General features: G+C 41.6%; 5 protein-coding genes across 8 annotated transcripts in view; 3 read left to right on the forward strand and 2 right to left on the reverse strand.

Moving 5' to 3' along the window:
* Positions 1-154: 154 nt before the first annotated feature.
* LOC108129408 (uncharacterized) lies at positions 155-5974 on the reverse strand. Its single transcript, XM_070281505.1, has 5 exons — positions 5835-5974; positions 5697-5766; positions 5288-5347; positions 4279-5232; positions 155-355 (listed from the first exon to the last, which is right to left on the reverse strand). Exons 1-5 carry the CDS (start codon positions 5913-5915, stop codon positions 162-164), a joined length of 1359 nt encoding a protein of 452 aa, XP_070137606.1. The 5' UTR covers positions 5916-5974; the 3' UTR covers positions 155-161.
* A 146-nt stretch (positions 5975-6120) lies between these two features.
* On the forward strand, positions 6121-8093 carry LOC108129374 (uncharacterized). The gene is made up of 3 exons (XM_017247347.3): positions 6121-6244; positions 6303-7772; positions 7830-8093. The coding sequence occupies exons 1-3, from the start codon at positions 6145-6147 to the stop codon at positions 8015-8017; spliced, it is 1758 nt and encodes a 585-aa protein (XP_017102836.3). The 5' UTR covers positions 6121-6144; the 3' UTR covers positions 8018-8093.
* A 441-nt stretch (positions 8094-8534) lies between these two features.
* LOC108129297 (uncharacterized) lies at positions 8535-10430 on the forward strand. The gene is made up of 2 exons (XM_017247259.3): positions 8535-8619; positions 9020-10430. Exons 1-2 carry the CDS (start codon positions 8605-8607, stop codon positions 10244-10246), a joined length of 1242 nt encoding a protein of 413 aa, XP_017102748.2. The 5' UTR covers positions 8535-8604; the 3' UTR covers positions 10247-10430.
* A 419-nt stretch (positions 10431-10849) lies between these two features.
* On the reverse strand, positions 10850-16268 carry Glys (glycogen [starch] synthase). Of its 2 annotated transcripts, none has more exons than XM_017248084.3 (5): positions 16142-16268; positions 12981-13954; positions 11857-12724; positions 11654-11789; positions 10850-11295 (listed from the first exon to the last, which is right to left on the reverse strand). In XM_017248084.3, exons 2-5 carry the CDS (start codon positions 13952-13954, stop codon positions 11204-11206), a joined length of 2070 nt encoding a protein of 689 aa, XP_017103573.1. In that variant the 5' UTR covers positions 16142-16268; the 3' UTR covers positions 10850-11203. The 2 variants fall into 2 exon arrangements, with proteins under 2 accessions (XP_017103573.1, XP_017103572.1); XM_017248083.3 differs by lacking the exon at positions 16142-16268 and adding an exon at positions 14041-14200.
* Positions 16269-19145: 2877 nt separating this feature from the next.
* Gyc88E (Guanylyl cyclase at 88E) overlaps positions 19146-22533 on the forward strand; it is a 37485-nt gene continuing 34097 nt past the window's right edge. Inside the window, exons 1-2 of one of the 3 annotated variants that reach the window (XM_017247516.3) lie at positions 19146-19315; positions 20853-21122. The gene's annotated coding sequence lies outside the window, so the exon portion shown is untranslated. Of the gene's footprint in view, positions 19316-20601; positions 21123-22533 lie in introns of those variants that run through there. The other 2 variants (XM_017247520.3, XM_017247517.3) reach the window with 2 other exon arrangements.

The following is a 22533-nucleotide window of genomic DNA, read 5'->3' on the forward strand; positions in this document are numbered from 1 at the left end:
CTCTTTCTCTGGCAACAATCGGTTATCGAGAATACACATTCGATAGCCATCAAGAGTAAATTAATCGAATACTACGCGTCATATTTGAAATAAAGCTTGAAAATAAAAAATTTTGGTTTATTTTTTTATTTATTTAGCTATTATTCAAAAAATTATTAAATTTAGTAGCACTTCTCTTTGCACCAATCCCAGATGCATCCATCATCTTCATTGCAGCCAAAGCCACCTGGATAGTAGCTGCAGTAGGTTTCGGAATTCATAAATCCACAAGTGCCATTAGGACAGTAGTAATTGTAGCATCCTCGTGAACACTTTTCGCGTAAATTATCATTACAACCAGAGCAGTCCAAAACATCTGTGAGTGAGTAAAAAATGCACAGTAAAATTTAACTTGTTTTTGTTTTCATTTAAACGAAAAAAAAAAATCAATATGCAAATTTATTCGTTTGCTTATTAATAATGCTGTTATTAATTACAAACGTTTGTATTATTGTTTTTTCTTCTCACATTTCATACATTTCTCGTAGTAATGCGTATTCTTACATCTAAATTACGTATTCGTATCACGTATACGACCCATAAACAATTAAACGAAATCTCTATACAAAAATTTAGATGCATTTTGATGCAAAATCTATTAAAAAATTTTTGATGATATTCCACTTAATAATCGGATGACTATTGGCAAAGATATGGCATTCGCAAGGGGCTATATTGGCCTTCCATGCATTTTCCCCATTTTTGAAGGGGACCCTCCATAAAATTAGACAAAAAATTTCAAAAATAATTTGTTCTTAGATTTTGATGCAGATTAGTAGCAAATCGATCCACCAATCGATTAAGGTACTTCGCTTAAGAATCGGATGACTATTGGCAAAGATATGGCATTCGCATGGGCGATATTGGCTTTCCATGCATTTCCCCATTTTTGAAGGGGACCCTCCAGAAAATTTGAAAAAAAATCTAAAAAATAATTTGTTCTTAGATTTTGATGCAGATTAGTAGCAAATCGATCCACCAATCCATTAAGGTACTCCGCTTAAGAATCAGATGACTATTGGCCAAGATATGGCATTCGCAAGGGGCTATATTGGCTTTCCATGCATTTTCCCCATTTTTGAAGGGGACCCTCCAGAAAATTTGAAAAAAAATCTAAAAAATAATTTGTTCTTAGATTTTGATGCAGATTAGTAGCAAATCGATCCACCAATCCATTAAGGTACTCCGCTTAAGAATCAGATGACTATTGGCCAAGATATGGCATTCGCAAGGGGCTATATTGGCTTTCCATGCATTTTCCCCATTTTTGAAGGGGACCCTCCAGAAAATTTGACAAAAAATCTCAAAAATAATTTGTTCTTAGATTTTGATGCAGATTAGTAGCAAATCGATCCACCAATCGATTAAGGTACTTCGCTTAAGAATCGGATGACTATTGGCAAAGATATGGCATTCGCATGGGCGATATTGGCTTTCCATGCATTTCCCCATTTTTGAAGGGGACCCTCCAGAAAATTTGAAAAAAAATCTCAAAAATAATTTGTTCTTAGATTTTGATGCAGATTAGTAGCAAATCGATCCACCAATCCATTAAGGTACTCCGCTTAAGAATCAGATGACTATTGGCCAAGATATGGCATTCGCAAGGGGCTATATTGGCTTTCCATGCATTTTCCCCATTTTTGAAGGGGACCCTCTAGAAAATTTGACCAAAAATCTAAAAAATAATTTGTTCTTAGATTTTGATGCAGATTAGTAGCAAATCGATCCACCAATCGATTAAGGTACTCCGCTTAAGAATCGGATGAGTATTGGCAAAGATATGGCCCTCGCATGGGGCTATATTGGCTTTCCATGCATTTTCCCCATTTTTGAAGGGGACCCTCCAGAAAATTTGACCAAAAATCTAAAAAATAATTTGTTCTTAGATTTTGATGCAGATTAGTAGCAAATCGATCCACCAATCCATTAAGGTACTCCGCTTAAGAATCAGATGACTATTGGCCAAGATATGGCATTCGCAAGGGGCTATATTGGCTTTCCATGCATTTTCCCCATTTTTGAAGGGGACCCTCCAGAAAATTTGACCAAAAATCTCAAAAATAATTTGTTCTTAGATTTTGATGCAGATTAGTAGCAAATCGATCCACCAATCCATTAAGGTACTCCGCTTAAGAATCAGATGACTATTGGCCAAGATATGGCATTCGCAAGGGGCTATATTGGCTTTCCATGCATTTTCCCCATTTTTGAAGGGAACGCTCCAGAAAATTTGAGAAAAAATCTCAAAAATAATTTGTTCTTAGATTTTGATGCAGATTAGTAGCAAATCGATCCACCAATCGATTAAGGTACTTCGCTTAAGAATCGGATGACTATTGGCAAAGATATGGCCTTTGCAACGGCCTCCATGCATTTTCCCCAGTTTTGAAGGGGACCCTCCACAAAATTTGACAAAAAATCTCAAAAATAATTTGTTCTTAGATTTTGATGCAGATTAGTAGCAAATCGATCCACCAATCCATTAAGGTACTCCGCTTAAGAATCAGATGACTATTGGCCAAGATATGGCATTCGCAAGGGGCTATATTGGCTTTCCATGCATTTTCCCCATTTTTGAAGGGGACCCTCCAGAAAATTTGACCAAAAATCTAAAAAATAATTTGTTCTTAGATTTTGATGCAGATTAGTAGCAAATCGATCCACCAATCGATTAAGGTACTCCGCTTAAGAATCGGATGAGTATTGGCAAAGATATGGCCCTCGCATGGGGCTATATTGGCTTTCCATGCATTTTCCCCATTTTTGAAGGGGACCCTCCAGAAAATTTGACCAAAAATCTAAAAAATAATTTGTTCTTAGATTTTGATGCAGATTAGTAGCAAATCGATCCACCAATCCATTAAGGTACTCCGCTTAAGAATCAGATGACTATTGGCCAAGATATGGCATTCGCAAGGGGCTATATTGGCTTTCCATGCATTTTCCCCATTTTTGAAGGGGACCCTCCAGAAAATTTGACCAAAAATCTCAAAAATAATTTGTTCTTAGATTTTGATGCAGATTAGTAGCAAATCGATCCACCAATCCATTAAGGTACTCCGCTTAAGAATCAGATGACTATTGGCCAAGATATGGCATTCGCAAGGGGCTATATTGGCTTTCCATGCATTTTCCCCATTTTTGAAGGGAACGCTCCAGAAAATTTGAGAAAAAATCTCAAAAATAATTTGTTCTTAGATTTTGATGCAGATTAGTAGCAAATCGATCCACCAATCGATTAAGGTACTTCGCTTAAGAATCGGATGACTATTGGCAAAGATATGGCCTTTGCAACGGCCTCCATGCATTTTCCCCAGTTTTGAAGGGGACCCTCCACAAAATTTGACAAAAAATCTCAAAAATAATTTGTTCTTAGATTTTGATGCAGATTAGTAGCAAATCGATCCACCAATCCATTAAGGTACTCCGCTTAAGAATCAGATGACTATTGGCCAAGATATGGCATTCGCAAGGGGCTATATTGGCTTTCCATGCATTTTCCCCATTTTTGAAGGGGACCCTCCAGAAAATTTGAGAAAAAATCTCAAAAATAATTTGTTCTTAGATTTTGATGCAGATTAGTAGCAAATCGACCCCCCAATCTATTAAGGTACTCCGCTTAAGAATCAGATGACTATTGGCCAAGATATGGCATTCGCAAGGGGCTTGCATGCATTTGCATGCATTTTCCCCATTTTTGAAGGGGACCCTTCAGAACATTTGACTAAAAATCTAAAAAATAATTTGTTCTTAGAATTTGATGCAGATTAGTAGCAAATCGATCCACCAATCGATTAAGGTACTCCGCTTAAGAATCAGATGACTATTGGCCAAGATATGGCATTCACAAGTGGCTATATTGGCTTTCCATGCATTTTCCCCATTTTTGAATCCAGAAAATTTGAGAAAAAAATCTAAAAAATAATTGTTATTAGATTTTGATGCAGATTAGTAGCAAATCGATCCACCAATCGATTAAGGCACTTCGCTTAAGAATCGGATGACTATTGGCAAAGATATAGTTTCGTATGAGGCTATATTGTCGTTCGAGGCATTTGCCCCATTTTCGAAGGGGTCCTTCAGAAAAGGTAACAAAAAATTTGAAAAACTTTTTGATCTGAGGTTTTAATGAAGATTTATGAAAAATAGATCTACAAATTATTTAAGGTACTGCTCTCAAGAAACAGATAATTAAAAACTTAAACAGAAACAGAGATAAGATAATTTAAAACTTACCACTTTCATTACACTCAGGTGTACTGCATGCCAACAGAGGCGGATTGGCCGGCATGACGACCATTTTTCGACCATTCTTGGTGGACTGAACTGTTTTCGGCGGCTTCAGATATACCCAAGGCGTCTGGCAAACTCTCGGGTCACAAAGTTTCAGAGGGCGGCTGGAGCAGACCCAGTTGGGAGTGTAATCGATGCAGACCCGTGGACTCATAACCAAACAACATCCCGGCGGCGGAATTCTACCGGGAAAAGCCTCTCCCGAGGTCGACTTCTCCGTGGTGGTTACAAACGTGGGATACACCCATGGCTTAGACGTTGTGGTTGTGGATGCCACAATATTTTCTGGTGGGTTTTCATAACTTTTATCCTCCTCCGGCTGGAAAGGTGGTTGGGTTACATACTCCACCCGATTAATGTTCTCGGTGACGACATTGTACTCGTGCTGATTGTGAATAACGTTGTCGATCTCTAGGATGGTGGTCAAATATCCTGGCTCCTGGCAGCGTCCTCCGCGCCAGACGGTTCCTGCCGGACAGACGGGCGAAATGCATCGCCCCTGGTAATATTCTCCCCCATAACAAACGATTTTCCGGCACTCCCTTCCATATAATATTGAACCCGGAGGGCATTGAACTATATCAACAGGTGGCAAGATGGGAAGCTCAGTGGTTGTGGTGGTTGGTTCCGTTGTGGTTGTTGTGGTGGGCTCAGTTGTGGTTGTAGTTGTGGTGGGCTTAGTTGTGGTTGTAGTTGTGGTGGGCTGTGTTGTGGTTGTAGTTGTGGTGGGCTCAGTTGTGGTTGTAGTTGTGGTGGGTTCAGTTGTGGTTGTAGTTGTGGTGGGCTCAGTTGTGGTTGTAGTTGTGGCCTCTGTTGTGGTTGTTGTTGTGGGGTTCTGGTAAGGGCAAGGAAGAGGATTCGTCCTGTAGCACTGACCATCAATATTTAAAAAATAACCTATAAAATAAAATTTTGTAAAAACTTTTCACAAAAAACCATTTGTAATACTCACCATCGAGGCACTTAAGAGAAGATTGAGGATAACAATTTCCATTGGTGTGTAAATAGGTGCCTATTAAACAAAAAAACATGAACAAATTTATTGAATTTTATTGATAAAAATAAAAAAAAATTCATTAGAGAGTGCCTACAAAAATAAAAATATATTTCGCCTTTTCATTACAGTCTTCAATGGCCAACCCTGCGTATACGTTATTTTTTATTTTAAACAGGCTTGCTTACTTCCACGCGTGACCCACTTTTCTTTACGTTTTACGTATACTTGATATTTTTCATTCAGTACTCACCTAAGTTGTAGTGGCTATAAATTTAATAAGCGCTGAGTTTTGTTTTTAAAATAAATTATTGACTGATAAGAGAAGCTCTTTTGAAAAAGGTTTTGCTATTTTTAGAGATCTTACCCGAGGGACATGAAGATTCCGAGTAGCACATGCCGTCGATGTACTTATAGCCCGTAGGACACAGCTGAACCTAAATAAATAAACAATTGCAAAGGCCAGTGACAAAGGTTGAGAGACGGAAGATATGGATGGCTTTACCACTATTTCAGCTTGACCACCGTGTATGGCTAGAATGATTAGCCACGATAAGAGAGACCACTTTGATGATCGAAACAGCATTGTTTCCGCTTTGCGATGCTCGGCCGGCAGCACCTCTGGAGAGACTATTCGCCACTGCGATCCAGCTTCATACTTCTGAATGGAAAGCATAATTGCTGATAACCTTCAGCACCTGATCGCGATAAGCACCAAGGTCGTCGCAGCCGCAGCATGGATTGTTCCTGGACGCTCCGCAGATCTCTCGGGCTCAGTTTCGATCGGCATGTCTAATCGAAAAGTGCTGCCTTGGATGCCGCCCCGGCAGTTGTTGCCGCTTTTGCTGTTCCCGGTAATCTGTGCCCAGCTGACGAGTGTTATCGCCGATCCTATTCAAAGTCCCTGCCCGCCGGGTGAGTTTCATAAACTTTCTTTTTTTCGAAACATTTGTTATTGGGGTCAACCCCGCAGGTCAATACTATTCGAATGGGCAGTGCTTCACGTCGAATCCTGCGATTAATACTACGGGCGCATGCCCTAATGCTCCTCTGCCCCCAATAGTGGTTGCGCCGGTAACCCCACCGCCATGCCCGAATGCTCCTCTGCCGCCAACAGTGGTTACGCCGGTAGCCCCACCGCCTTGCCCGAATGCTCCTATGCAGCCAACGATTGTCTCCCCGGCAGCCCCGCCACTTCAACCAGCTCCCTTTGTACCACCCTACAACCCAATGTGTATCACCAACTGCCAGACGGTTTGTACGGGTGCTATTCCTTGCTTCTCTAATTGTCCCTCCAACTGTCCGCCCTCTTATCCTTCGCCCTGTCCTAATAATTGTCCTTCTAACTGTCCTAATACATGTGGCAACAACAATTGCAACAATAATAACAATTGCAATGGAAATAACAACTGCAATAATAACTGCCAAAATGCCACCCCTCCAACTGTAGCACCACCCATAAATCCAACGAATCCTACCCCTAATCCCATCTACCCCAATCCTTCTCCTCCTCCTACTCCTTGTCCGATTAATCCCACTCCACCCTCGAATCCCATCTACCCCACTCCACCCTCCAATCCCGTCTACCCCACTCCACCCTCAACTCCCGTCTACCCCACTCCACCCTCGAATCCCATGTACCCCACTCCACCCTCCAATCCCATCTACCCCACTCCACCCTCCAATCCCGTCTACCCCACTCCACCCTCCAATCCCGTCTACCCCACTCCACCCACTTCTCCCTACCCCACTCAGCCCAATAATCCTCCGCCGGTGGAAACCCCTTCGCCAACGCCCCCCGCCTACCCCCCACCGACGCCACCAACCGAACCACCTACCTATGCTCCTCCGGCCATCACCCGTTGCCCGGACGGAACGATCCTCATCAGGGGCAAGTGCCGCCTGATCTACTGCGGAGGATATGGAGTCTACAAAGACGGTCAGTGCGTGCGGCCACAATGCCCGGCAGGATATGTCTGGACGGAAAACCGGTGCTCCAAGCCACAGCCCACTGAGCTGGGAACCATCCACCTGACCAGCACCATCTACCAGCAGGGCGACGATCACCCCAAACTGGTCACCAACAACGTAAACAACTTGAAGGTCAACGCATCTATCGCCATCCCAGGACAGACCTCCGAGGAGGAGCTGGAAGTGGTGGTAGAAGTACCGCCTTCTCCGCAGCCTCCTGCAGGGCCCTGCTGCAACGTGGTCACGCCCAGGATCTGCAGCACTCCGGTAGATGATACAAGCGGCGGCGGGTACAAGTGCTACAGCAGGAGCCACCAGCAATGCGGATCCTTTTGCAGTGCCAGTCGAGTGGTTCTGGTCCCGGCCGTGGTCACCACCTGGCAGATGTCGAATGCTCAGCTAATGGCCATGCCTCCCACCTGGGGGGCTCAGGGATGTCAGTTTCCCGGAGCTCCATGCCAACAACCTCAAAGTAAGAACGAATCTTTTGTACTTAATATTCGAAGTTCTAATTTGGTTTCCTCTGCAGACTATCACGATTGCAGCGGCTGTGCTGCTGGGGACTTTGCCACCTGCTCCTCCTACTGCTACTCTTACAAGTGCCCCAGCCACAACTGTGTCTATTACGACCAGGCCCAGTTCTGCGCCCAATATCCTGACAAAATTGGCTGCCGTACCGAGGATGGATGGGGCCTAACACCAGAAAAGTCAAAATAATTCTTTGTAAAAATATTTTAACTCAATAAAGTTTCCACTATTCGACGTCAGAGTCTAAAGTGCTTCTTCTGATAAATTATAGTGCGTCATTCCCACGAATTCCAAGTATTTAAGATTTTGTTTTTAACTCAAACTAGATATTTGTGTAAGTATCGTTCTCCGACCGGATATTAAACCACTTGAAATGGTATTTGAAAGAATCCCCTATTTTTCAACTACTAAAAAAAACCCATAATTTTTAGCAAAAAATAAGTACCAGGAAAGGCTTTCGTCTATAATTAAACTGTCAATTATCACTTTCGCATTTGTGATAAGACATGGGCTGCATTCGGATCCGCAAAGGTTTGAGCGAATAAAATAGTAATTGAGTGAAAGCTTCGGCAGCAATCAATTCTTTGATAATGTTATCTAGCCTTATCTGGAATAGGTTGGCGGAAGGTGTGGGTGGGTGGCGAAGGGCGGTGCTGTGGTTCTGTGGGACTGTGCCACTCATCCACCACTCATTGCAGTTCAAAATTTACTTCACGCACCTGCGGACGTACCATAAAATCGGAGCCAACCGCAAAATCCGCCAAAACTATACGATAATGGCGCATTCCAAGGTGAGTAATAAACGGACGGGATCGCCCAAAGTCCCAAAATTTGGCTTGCTTTTAATGCTAATTAATTTTTTGTTAAGAGGCAAGCCAACAATGTGACCGATAGTGCCACCAAAAAATGCCAAGGTGATGAAAATTTCGCGATTCTGTTATCAAAAGTTCGTTATGAAATTTGATAATTGACAGATGGCCTCAATATTAAAAAACTCGAAAATAAATGCCATTGTGGTTAGGCCAGCAATCTACAAGTTGGTGTCTTTTTAAAAAAGTTTCCTCTTTAAAATAAAACCTCTGAATCACTTGTTTCAAATCTAATCCGGCTGAATCAGAAACCTTGAAACAGAAAACTGTCAATATAAACAATAATAAATACGTGACTATTTATGCCATTTCTTATCTGCAGTTGCATGTCTTGGGTGGCCTCCTGCTGCTCCTGGTTTTCGGTGCTTCTGCCACGCCCACCCCGGATGAAGTAAATAAGCCAATTGTGGTGCAGACCCAGCTCCAGAACTACGATCAGCCCACGCTCAGAGACTACGAGGAGTGCCAGGAGAACAGGGACAAGTGCTTGGACGTATGTGCCGAAGATAGCAAGTGCGAGAGCGAATGCCCTGTGTGCCCGGAGCTGTTCTCCAAGCCAGTGATGGTCCAGGGTGTCAACGATACGGACCTGAGAGCCGAGCCCCAAGTGCCGGTAAACACCACAAACATCATCAAACTTACCAACGAGATTCGGAACATCATCAAGCACGAAATCCAGCAGCGAAACGAAGTAAACGTCCAGGTGCAGCAGAATGTTTCCCAGGTGGGCGGACGATTCGGTCTGGGCTACAGCGACCTGGGATCCTGCTGCTATGTGGTGCTGATGGACCGAAAATGCGACAAGAATGCTGGGGATGACTGCAGGGAAAAGAGCCGGCAAAGGGTTTGCGGCGAAAGGTGTCAGGCCCGCGTCATGTTGGCCAAAAGAGTGGTCCAATGCGATGCCGAGGATCCTCTGAACTGCCGCGAAACCATTGAGTACGTCCCCCGGCGGAGGAGAGTGCACGCAAAGACATCCCTCCCCTCAGAACCCTGTCGCTACTTTGGCAACTCCTGGCCCTATTTCTCCTGCGGCCAAAACCAAGGTGAAGGAACGGGAATGATGCCCAACCAAAGACCCAAACGATCCGTTTGTCAGGAGTGTCTCAACCTCCCGTACGGGTACATCCTGCAAAGTGGCTTACCACCTCAGTGTGGAGGCTGTTTCCAGGGTTTCGGGTCACCCTATATGTACAACCCGTATGGATTCAACCCGTTTATGCCTTTCCCTTCTTATGGAGGCTTCCCCCCGAACAATAACCCGAATAATGACTTAAGCAATACAGGAAATACTATTGGAAACGAGATTGGTGACAAGAATGTGGAAGGATCGGGAGACTACATACTATGCGAAGATGATGACGTAGAGAAATGCCTGAAGGAAAATGGCAAACAAGGAGCACCATCTCACCAAGAGCAACCACCAGGATTCATTGACGATGTAGATGATCCAGAGTACGGAGTGGAGACCCAGCGCAGGAGAAGGCGGCACAATAACCGGGTTTTTGTAAGATCCGCCTACAGCAAACGTAATCGGAAGAACGCGTAATCTCTTCCAGAAACAACGTGGACTTCCTTGGATTTAAATATTTTCAGTTCAACTTTTGGTTTTTGTGTCCTGATCTGATTAAGTTTAAACTATTATCTTCTTTAACTTTAGGTTATTTAACAAAAAAAAAGCTGCAACTACTGTCTCTGCTATTATTTTCAAAATAAAACCTTTTTAAAAACTATTTTATTAAAAGCAATTTTTATTCTGAGAATGCACTCTTCTCTTCAGAGGAAAGATGCATTCTTCTGAGATATCAAAAGGGGGTTATAGTTTCTAGAGATAATATCCATTAGATCTTAAAAATGTCTCTATAAAAACTGTGCAAATTGAGCTTCTCAGGCAGTTATCTTCGACTAATCATTATAAAATAGGGTAGCACGATAAAAGTAATGACAATGCCGTTCATTAAAATGGCTATAAAAATTTAAGAGCGCCTTAAAAGCCAAAATATAGTTTTATATCGAACAGTATGCCAAGGGTGTCAAAAATAAACATTTCCTTAGTGCCATAATTACAGAAACCTGAAAAGAAAAATAACAATTCCTTCTTGGCTGATAGCTTATCATCTCCAAGGTGCATTTAACTCTTGACCAACTGGTGTAAGTGTACTTTAAATAACGATTTATTTGACAGGCAGGGTGTGGAGCAGGGCAACAGGGCGGGGCTACCCTGTTCTCCTTATAGACTAAACAACGTTTAATAAAATCTCTCGTCCTCCTCATTCTTGTAATGGGGGCATACATATATAATAATTTGATTGGATGTGAACAAAATTTGATCTGGCATTTCAATTGCAGGTAGATAGTTTTGTAGGCCTCTCCGCTCTGGTACCCTCTCGTTGAACAAACGGTGGAACAACACTACTTGAACTTATTGTGGTAATATTGCGCGTTATTAAGGTTTAGTTGGTTTTGTTCGCTACAAGTTTAAAGGCCCTCCGTGTGGCTAAGAGGTTTATTTAATGCCTAATTCCTTGAGTTCGGTTTCCTCGTCCACAGAATCCTCATCATCAGATCCGTGCACCGAAGGCGCTGGCGTAGTGTGACCTGGTGGATGAAAATAGTTAGTATTAGTTACATAGTACATATTTAGTAATGTCTTATCAATGCCTTGAATATTTGTCTTGACTAAAAGTATTCCATCAGTTGCATTCAGATTCTTATCAAAATTTGCATCTAATCGTGTTAGACTTACATTATAATTAATTGGAAAATTAAGTATTGCTTACTTTTAGACATTCATTTAAAAGCATATATATTACAAAAGAGGAACTTGTTTTATTATATTATCGGTACAAAGTTAGTTTTGAGGAATGGAAGAGATTCTTGTACTTGAGTTCATCTTTAATTCAAACATTCAAGGCATTCTAATCTTCGGAATCACTGTGTTCTCCGTTCCACTTACGCGATGAGGTGGGGCTGGGGGGTTCACTGTGCGGCCGCGAGAAGATCAGATTGTTACGCGATCCGTAAAGAGTCAGCTCATCCACGTAGTCCGGATAAACGGCCTGCAAGGCCTTAACCCTGGCCTGCCTGTAGTACTGAAAGGGCAAATATCATCGTTATTTTAAATATTTGACCAATAACTGAGTGCTTCATAGTACTTACAATGCCCAGGGTGCGCCAGTCGAGCAGGTCGCTCAGTCGCTCCGTGCGGTTGCGCTGGATGATGCGCTGGCGGCGATTCAGGCGCGAGAACTCCATCATGAAGCTGGACAGCTGCTGGACACTGTTCTCCAGGCCGATGTAGCGCCGATCGACGATGTAGATGCCATAGGACTTGGGGTCGCTGATGTGCTCCTGCATGAAGCAGCCGAATCCGGACAGATTGGTGGTCACACTGGGAATACCCATCACCGTGCACTCTGCGGGAGTGTAGCCCCAGGGTTCGTAGTATGAGGGGAAGACTCCCAGATGACAGCCACGGACAAACTCCTCGTAGTCGATGCCGAACAACGGGTTTGTGGATGTGAGGAACTCCGGGTGGAAGACCATCTTCACACGGTCGTGAACTGAGTTGAACAAGTGGCAGCGGCGTATGGAGGACAGCACCGGGTCATTCCAGTCATCGGCCACATTGTGAGTGGTTACTGGCGGCATGGAGTCGCGCTGCATGGCGAACATACAACGCTTGATCTTGACCAGATCGTCCTTCTGCAACAGGTCGTCAGCGTTGGGGATGTGGCCCTTGAGGCACGTGTCAAACATGCGCTTGCCCACCGCCTGCTGCACGTTGTTGATGGTGTCGCGGAGCTGCTTGATGACCGCATGACCCTTCAGCGAGTCCACGTTGAAGTTGTTGGTCTTGGTGGGGAAGATCAGGAAGGCCACCACAGTGGTGTCGGGTTTCTCGTGCTTCAGCATGGCGTTCAAACGGGCCAGGGACTCGATGAAGATGTCGGCGCCCTTGTTGCCGAACTCATACCGACCGGCGATGAAGAAGTACAGTGTCTTGTCCAGGTCGAAGTCCATGTGCCTGCGGTGAACAGAATTTGGTTAAGTCTCTGGCTTAATTAAGAACAGGTTAAAATCATTTCGATGTTTCCAAACATCATGTTGACATTGCTTCATAATCATATAATCTTTCGTTAAGATTATTGAAAGTCAGATTCTGTTTTGTTGTTTAACCTTAATTCAAGGGTGAATCTCTACATTAAAATGTTTAACAAACTTCCGCATACGATTGGGAATATGTATACAATAGTACATTATAGTACATGTGATAGACTTACCCGTAGAAGTGTCCTCGCACGAACTCGTTGATCTTCTCTTTGGCCACGGCGTGCAGATTCTGGAACTCGTGGATGGCCGAGAACTTCTTGACGTTCAGGCCGTTCGGTGTGATGATATCCGGCTTGCGCTTGAGCAGATGCTCCGCCTCGTAGCCCGTAATCTCCGAGACGGTGGTGAACACGTGAGACAAGTGGGTGGCCCCCCGCTCCAAGCAGTAGCGATGGTAGATCTGGCGCTTGCCAGCCTCCTCGTCCACGGCGAACTTGTCCAGATTGTTGTAGAAATCAGTGTTTCCGGCACACAAATAACGACCCAGCAGTGTGGCATGAGTGGTGAACACGGTGGCTATCTCAACCTGGCGAGTGCGCAGCACAATCAAGCCCACGCCGGCCTGCCACTCGTGGAAGTGTGCCACAATTCGGGGAGCACTTAGGCCATTGTTCTGCGAGTAGGAGACGGCAAAGTTGCGGAACTCCTCCAGAAACTCGGCAATCATGAAGCCCAGAATGATGGCATCATTGGTCTCAATATCCAGGTGGGGGATTCCAATGTTGCACTTCTCCCACATCTCGTTCTTAAACTGATCCAGCTTCCAGGCGGCGGATCCAATATCAAAGAGGATCAGCTGTGGATTTCCGTCGACCAGCCAGCGGCCAGTGTGGATTTTATAACCGCGCGATCGCATAGTATTGACAGCATCCAGCAGGGGATTGCCCCTGGGGAACTCCATCTCCTCCATTTCTGTTCGGGCGCAGTGCTCCTTGTAGGGCCCCATCATGCAGAGCTGCTCACCCATCTCCTCGGTGGACACATAGGCCTTGGATCGGATCACCGTGTAAATGCCACCCACCTTGTTGGCCACCTCCCAGGCCACCTCGAAGTTCCATCGGTTCTCCCGGGAGGCGATGTCCCCCCGATCGAAGTAATCCTTCAGGTCCGCCCCGGACTCTACTCTTGAAAAGCGACGATTCATCTGCAAAATAAGAAAAAAATTAGTTGTTAGTTGGTTTTTCAGAGTTTTGTGTTGAGTTTCTGGTAGTTTTTGGTTGAATTTCCCACCCGAAGGGCATAGGAGGTGGACTCCTGATCCTCAAAGCGATAGGACTGTTGTCTGCGCATCATCTTGATATGTTTAGCTCTATAACAAGCTATGATCTAGGCGCCGCTGATCTATAGCTGAACCTCTCCGGCGAGGCTTTCGTTTCGGACTGATAGTGTCAACTAAATTTAGCTACCGGCTTGACCCATATTACAAGCCACGGCTTCTTATCGCCTTACAGTTATGCACTGAGGAAAATAGTACTCCAATATAAGATAATAAAAATGAAATATTAAAAAGAATCTGAACTTTTATAGAAGATTTTACAGGAACTAATTTATTATTTTTCTTATATTTTCAAATCATGTATTTTTCTCAGTGCTTTGAATGCTCTTGATGTTATTGGTGTTGGGCTGGTCATTGTCATCACACGCCGGCATTAGTTGCATCACCACGCACCGAGGTGCGATCGATTCACTATCAACGGCGATCGAATGCAGTTGCATCGGTGCAGTTTATGGCCCTGATAAGGTGCTATGCGACATCGCCTCTGTCCCTGACTTTCATTCGTTGGACATGCATTTATGTACACGGCTGTCTTATAGTATATACCTTTCATATTCTCTTCCTATAGAACCCATAGTATAGATGGCTGTCCATAAACCAAATTTCAGGGTCTATTTTGGGACCTCGGAAATGGTTTAGCATCATCGGACAAAGATGATTTTGCCAATTTCCCTGGCAAGTATACAAACAAGCGTACTGACAACGTCATTAAATGGGTGAGAAGAGTATAATCAGAGATGTACATATAATTTTCTCAAATCAAAGACTGAGAAAGACCCCTCAAACTGCAACCTATAACTCTGGTAAGATTTGCACTTTCCTGAAGGTTATTTACCAGCCCAACCCCCTAAACAATCTAATCGTAATTGATATAATAAATATTATCTTAACGCCTTTTTTATGTGGATTATAGAACTGGCAACTTTCAGAGGTCGTCCTACACTGTTAGAATGCATTTTTGTCTCTCTTTCTAGCCAGTTTTGTTTGAAAACATCACTATGGCACTTTGGTGAGATGCAATTAACCGTCAGGTAGGTGAAAAAAAAAATAAAAGAGATACAACAATTTTCATCACTTGACATTTGGGCATTCAGATCTTTTATTTTCTAGACAGTTGAACTGACAATTTCTTACACTTATAATATTTAACTCAATTGATTCTGAGGAACCATGAGGGAGGTAAAAATTAAGGCCCCTCTGGGTATCTCTCGCTCGCACACGCACATGCTGCAACAAAACTCTACCCACAACAAAAACAACTTCAGCTGAGAGACCTTAAATATCGGCCGGGTAGGCAGCGGCGTAGTTATAATTGAATATTATTAACATTTAATTATAGAAGCTTGTTTTGAACTCAGTTAGTTTTCACGTGATAAGTTAATTTAAATATTTTTAAACATTTTCTGAAATATAGTTTCTATCCTTCATATTCCCGAAATTCTCCCTTTTACAAAAAATCCTGTGTACGCCACTGCCGGTGTGTGTGTGTGGGGCAGGCAGAGATATTTTTTTTTTCATTGCCAGAGAGCGGCGGAAAGTCAAATAAAGGTCAGTGGCAGTGCTGGTGCCGCGACGTCGTTCTGAGCATTAAAATTTTTCACCATTGTTGGTATAGTTTCTTGGATTTTGTGTTTTTATTTTTTATTTTTGCAACCCGCTCAACAAGTTTAGCTTGATAATTTGTTTTTGCTGCAATCGTCGCATTGCCCCTAGGTGAGCGAGCGAGCAAGAGGAAGAGAGAGCCAGGAATTCGTATTTTATAATTCCTATTTTTTTTTTTTTTGCACGTTAGCGGCCGGCGCATTGATAGCAGCGGCCCCTTATCACCATCATTTGTTTATGTTTCGTATTTATCACTTTCCAGCCAGCAGGTAGTGCTAGCCTGAAATATGTTTCTATATAATTATAAGCGTCATCTTGGCGCCAATTGCAAAATCCGAATGCAATGAAAAATAATAATGCTGATAACACATTTTGTTTATATTCGCGTGGGTGCTGGTGTGGGTATTTCAAAATTGGCACGCGCACAGATCGGACGGGAAATCGGAAATTCACCTTATAGCTACACCAGTCGCTGATGTTGGCCACACGAAACAAAACAGGCAACTGAAGAAGAATTCGAAAACAAAAAGGAAAATTGGTGGGCACCCGGGCGGATGGTTGTTGTTGTTCTTATATCTGCCGCTGCTGCTGGGTGGGAGTTTGCGCAGAGAGGAGAAAAGAAAGCCGAAGAGAGTGATGAGAGAGAAGAGGGCTAGCAGGCAAAACGTATGACCGTTTTCTCAGGTGGCAGCTGTCCAGACCGGTGTTTCTTCTAAGATATAAGAAGGCCGCCTTTTTAAAGCATACTTTTGGGAGTTTTTTGTTCAATGGCTAAATTTGTAGCAATTGTTAACTATGGAACGAAAATTAATTGATCATTTTTACAAAAAAACAAAGGCCATCGAGTTAGGCCTAAATAAAAACGGGTTTATAATTTAATTTCGGCGCTAAAGGCTCTAACAACACCGTACCAACAGGGCGTATGACCATTTTATGAAGGGATAGAAAAAATACCACATTTCGATAAATTCAGTATCAAATAAAATACCATGTGGCACTGCCAGATCCAATAAAAAACTAAACCGCGCGTAGCTTCAATCTGTATTTTGTCAATTAGAAAGAGAAATATCAAAATGATTTATTTATATTTTTAAATATTGGGTTATATCTTTATCTAAAAATAAATGAATTTATATGTGTAAATTATTTAAGAAATCATTAACGTTAGATTTGGAGTAATTCAAATAACATCCTATTTTATGTTCGCATGAAACTTCATTCATAACTATATCGAAAACCTATTTTCACCTTGATCTATTTCTTTTTTTTTTTTTGTATTTTTTTTTATAACAACTGACCACCGTCATAGTTCACCTTCAATTCTATTTAGTTTTCGCATAAAAGTTCATATTTCACACAAATTTGAGCACTTTCTCCGATAAAGTTTCTCGTAACCTTGCTCTATAAACAATTTAATGTCCGCTCACTTAGCCTCAATTAAAACTGGAAGATGTGCACGCAATTTCTCCTATTTTCTTCCATCACTCACTCTATTGCAGTTGGCGTTTTCGTTTTTATGTTTATTAATTGAAAAGTGTGAAGAACAGGCCATCATTTACCAATAGGAATAATGGGTAAAGGGGAGCAGCTAGAGAACTGGGTCAACTGGGTGACTTAGTGACCACAAATATTCCAATATCATGACTTTCATTCATTTTTAGTAGTTCTTGTAGAAATGTAGAAATGTAGAAATTGTAGAAATTCGTTTCCAAATACAATATGACACTTTCGAGATTTAGTGAACAGATGAAAGTTCTCATTAAAGGCGAAGCGCTGCATCAATTGACATTCCGGGCAGTTCACAAGGTCAAAGGCATTTACATTATTATTAATGCCCTCCCTCCCATATTTTCGTCCCAGCCATGTTTACCGGTTGTCTGCTCAGAATGTCTTTGAAGCAGTGCTCGCTTTGTGTCCTTGATTCACATCCATTGATAACAGACACAATGAAACAACAACAACATTTCTGTTTCTGACGCATCCTAGAATGAGGTTTCTAACTGTAAATCATGTTAGTCCACATTTGCTCATTTATATCCTTTTCTCTCTCACCCCATTTTAAGTGCGATTTTAGTTATTTTTGTAATTTCCTGCAGGGACGATTGTCGCAGGAAGCCGCCAGTTGTTTTTAACTGTTTTGGTGGTTATCCTCGACCATAAAAAGGATAACACTCAGTTGCAAATATTCCCTAAATGTTTTGTCGCAATTTGTAGGGTCAAGGACAACAATTGCAATTGGGTTTTTTCGGATTTAATCGAGCTATTTTAATAGAGTTTTTAGAAGAGAGGATTTATAAAAATAAAATAAATATTTCTTCGTCAGCAACATTTAAAAGAACTCAATAAACTGTTACAAACTATACCATAATTTAGACCTATCTGAAACTATTACCAAAAAAACAATATGAATCCAAAAATACGAAAATAAAGTAATCGAGGACAAGGGCTTTTGCCACGCCATAAAGAGCTTAATTAAAAACTTGGCTATAATTCATTAGTGACCATGGCCGGGCACGTGAACTTCAGTCAGCCTGCTCAGAAGACATTGACACACAAGAAGCCTAAGCCAAAGGCGGCGGCATTGGGAGGAAATTTAACTTAACCGACTTAAGGTTAAGGGACGTCCAAGTCAAATGTGACTAATTTATGTCATGGCACCCCATACTAACCCACCCTTGCCATTCCCTCTGGCTTTTCCCCATTCCTAAGCACCGCTGTCGAAATATTGCAGGACAATAAAGATAACAACGAAAGAAGCTTCCACAGAGCGACGAGGTTGCGTTGATTGCGTTAATGCGGCATAAGCAACGACTGTTGAAAACAGAGAATAAAGTACTCAACCGACTAAAGGATACTATGTAAAAAAAGGTACCTTATTAAGTCTAAAATGAACTTTTCGAAGGAGCTGACTTTACTCATATTACACATACGCCATGTTGCTTCTGCCGGAAATAAGATCTAACTTAAAATCTGTATTTCAACTTTTTTGTTTAAAATGTAACAAACTAATATTTAAGGGGAATAAAAAGCCGAGGAAAACGAAAAAAGCTCTGTGAATATTATAAAACTAAAATAAATAATATTTCCTTTAATTTATAAAAATGATACAATTTTTTATTTACTTTTAATCAAATATCTCGTATTCCTCAAATGGAAACCAGCACTCCCTCATGTTTTCGAAAAAATACCTTTAACAAAAAGTGTTGCCTACTGGGCGGCGCATGCGTTGGGAGTGCGCTGAACATGCAACATGGTGAACGTGGTTACGCGGTGGGTGGTGCCAGCTTGTTTGCGGGCGGCTGTTATGGGTGGTGCGCCCGGAGGATGCTCTGGTCGTGTTTGTATACAAAAAGACCTCACAGTAGCAGGAAAGGCAGCAAAAACAGAAGCCCTCAGCAGCTGACGACGCGAATTCGAATTTCGAAAACTGTTATCAACAAACAGGCAGTGTCTGTGTGAATGCGGGTGGATGTGTGTGAGTGTGAATGGCAGTTGTGTGGGTGCGCACTTGGCAGTGGCAGATGAAGCCCATCAGTTGGCGGCTGTTGCACGTTGCGTGCGGTTTCGTTTGGCTCCGACCTCCGAACTCACATCCTTCGGGCGACGCGTCCTCGGCGAATTTCAAAAGTGCGTTCCGTTGTCGCCGGTCCTCGGTGACAGTTGTTGGTTTTTTAATAACTCACCAGCGAGTGGCAACTAGTCGCAACTACTACGTCCTGGCAATAGTCCCGACAAGTGCCAGACTTGTCATTCACTATTCGTAGTTTGCGACAGTCGGTTGTCCTCGCGGGTGTCTTCTGAAATTCAAATTGGTGATCGGTTTTAAAAAAAAATTGAAGCTTTTTTTAAAAGAAAATAAAAATATAAAAAAGAGTTTTTAAGTAAAATAAGTAAAATAGTAACTAAACTCAAAGATACAAAATCTAGAATATTAAATAAACAAAAAAATTAGAAAAAAAAATATACTATCGATTTAAATTTTTTTGAATTTTAAACACTATAAGTTTTTCTAACGAAAACTATAAGATAAATATATGATATACTATTCTGTGTTAATAAAAGTAAAATAAAAAAATAAAAATAAACATTTAATTTCTTAAAAACTAATTATAACTAAACAATAACGAAAGAATTTATTTAAAGCAAAATATTTAAAGCAAATTTTATATAATACAAAATAATCAAGAAAATTTATTAAAGCAATTATAATTGTGTTACCCAAAAATAAGGCTTTAATAAATTGCCAATTTAAATGCCTTGAATATTTTACATAATTATAACAAATGTGCTGCTCGAACGCATGGCTGAGGCATTAAGTATACGCCCTGTGGACCAACTTAAACGTTCACAAAAGTTTGTCTCTGCTGCACCTGCTCCAGTAAAAGCCTCCAAAGGGCAACATCAAAAACCACTTTATAATGCGATTTGCCAGCAAAACCATTTAAATTGCGTAATTAATTCAAGCGAGCATCGCTAGGCAGAAGCTGTGGAAACAGTAGCGTGAAAGGAGCAGCAGCTTTCAAGGAAATAACCAACATTTTAATGAAAACAACTCGAAAGGCTTCGCGTAGAGAAATTCTTTTTTTTTCAGAAAGGGTAATTTGAAATTTTTAAGGACTTTAGTGTTAGAACTTTTTTTACAAAGTGGTTAAACATTTTATTAGGAATGTATTTATATTTAACTTTTTTTAACACCTTAAAGGGTATTTAGCTCTTCATTACGGAAGGTCTTGCTAATATTTTGTTCAAATTTTGTATGCATTAAGCCTCGAGCAGGGACTCTCCTGCCGGACGAACTTAGGGCGAGCCAAGAGTGCCCTTAAAATATGCTGAGCACATCAATTTTTCAGGCAATTTAATTGAAGAGCTCTGAGAATTTTTGAATTCTGGCAGCGAAAACTGAATCACTTTGGATGACGAGCTGAGATTCATTTATCCCGCCGCCAATTTGGTCGTCACGCCGTGGCATCCTGTCCCCAAAATTGTGGTCCTTCCCGCCGCCCCGCCAGACGTTCAAATCCCGCTAAAACCAAACGGAAATAAAAACACGAGGCACAAAAATGAAATCAAATCAAATAAAACCAAATTATATGGGAAACGCGAGGCCCTTAATATGAATTCCTGGCTCATGCCTCCACTTTGTGTCCTTTTTCCTTTTGAGCAGGTTAAGCGGGCTGCAAATCCGCATCGCGTAATGAAAATCAAAGTACATAAATATAAAATTAAATGTCGTAAATAAAGAAAAAATAATAACACCAGACCATATAAAATATAAATGTGTATGTTCGTGGCAACGCCACCCACGAGACGCCACCAACAAAGACACAAAAAACAACAAAATTTAAGAAACGTGCCACATTAAATATTAAAGGAACTCAGTGGGCGGAGAAAAGTAAAAAAACAAATTTGGGACTCCAAGTACTGACAGATTTTGGTAAGTTGCTAAAATTGACTTGATTCATTAAGAATATAAAATTAAGGGAGCAAACAAGCAGTGCCTAGCAGACAGTGAAAAGCTTTTTAATATGATTTGAAATCATTTTCCTCTAAATGGTACAATTTAAGAGAATGAAGCTCTTGAGGAATTTTAATTTTTTTGCTTGGAAATCCTAAAGCCAAAGCTAAATCAATTTTCCGTCCAACACATTTTTTCTCACACATGTAATAAAATTATAGGCGCATCGTTAGCTAATCAATGAGCGGAACTGTGATTTATCAGCTTCTCTATTGATTTATTTGGAATGCCGCTGAAAGCATTCCACTTCATTCCATTCCATCACATGCTTGCTTTTTTGTTTTTAGCATTTACGAGGCTGCTATTCAAGTTGTGCATTTGCGAGGCAGCCGTGGGGTAACGGAAGTCCCATAAAAACAAAGTCCTGGCCATAAAACATAAGAGATGGTCAGACCGAAGTGCAGCCAAAAAAAGGCGCAAAAATCGCATATGTGGAGCATAAAAAGTTGGTCGTCGGCATTTCATAAATAGTTTTATGTGGCCCATCAAAAATGTTTAAAAGCCGCATAAAATAAAAAGGAATAAATAAGCGAGAAACCAGAGTTAGCTTTAAAAGGAAAATCATACAAGGATTTTGGTTGGGCAAATTGTATTTTGGTTTAGTCAAGCAAAATTCTATGCAAATGAGTTTTCTTGGCGAGAAAAGCCTTTTCCAATTTTATTGTTTTCTCGCTCTGGAAGTTCTTTTTTTTACCCAACAACCCTATTGGTGGGGCGTTGAAGCGTCGGAATTTGGCCAAAAGCCGCAGCAAACAAAACAAAATGAAAAATAAAAGACAAAAATGAAAGGGGGAAATGAAAACAAATAGAAAATGCCGTGAAAGTTTTATACGATTTCGAAGGAGGACGAAACAGGCGTGACAAAGGACCAAAGGGTTAGCGGAGGCAGCCGGGATCTCCTTTCTGATGAATGGGATGTCAGTTGGGGGGCGTCGGAATATGGGTTCATATATGTTGGTAAATATTTCATGTCTTGGGGGCCGGAAATGCAGTAGTCAGGGGATTTGAATTTTAAGTGTAAATGGTTAGGCTAAAGAGGATCAAATGGAAAAAAAGGATAAACCATTTTTTAAGGCTTGGAGATATCACATATCCCTTAATTTAGTAACTATATAAATATTACACAGTCTAAGTATCATTAAAATAGATACACCACCTTATCAGGCATCAATAATTGATGAAAGTTTCTACTTATCCCACCATAAAGCTTATCAGGGGCATGAGTGATTAGTCTAATCAGGGAAAGAGTACGAGGAAATATAAAAAATCGACAAGTGGCAGGCAAATACAGGAAATGAAGTGAAAGGCAGAAAAATGGTTAACCAATTAA

The sequence above is a fragment of the Drosophila bipectinata genome, chromosome 3R (genome assembly GCF_030179905.1).
Source record: "Drosophila bipectinata strain 14024-0381.07 chromosome 3R, DbipHiC1v2, whole genome shotgun sequence".
Classification (NCBI taxonomy): Eukaryota; Metazoa; Arthropoda; class Insecta; order Diptera; family Drosophilidae; genus Drosophila; species Drosophila bipectinata.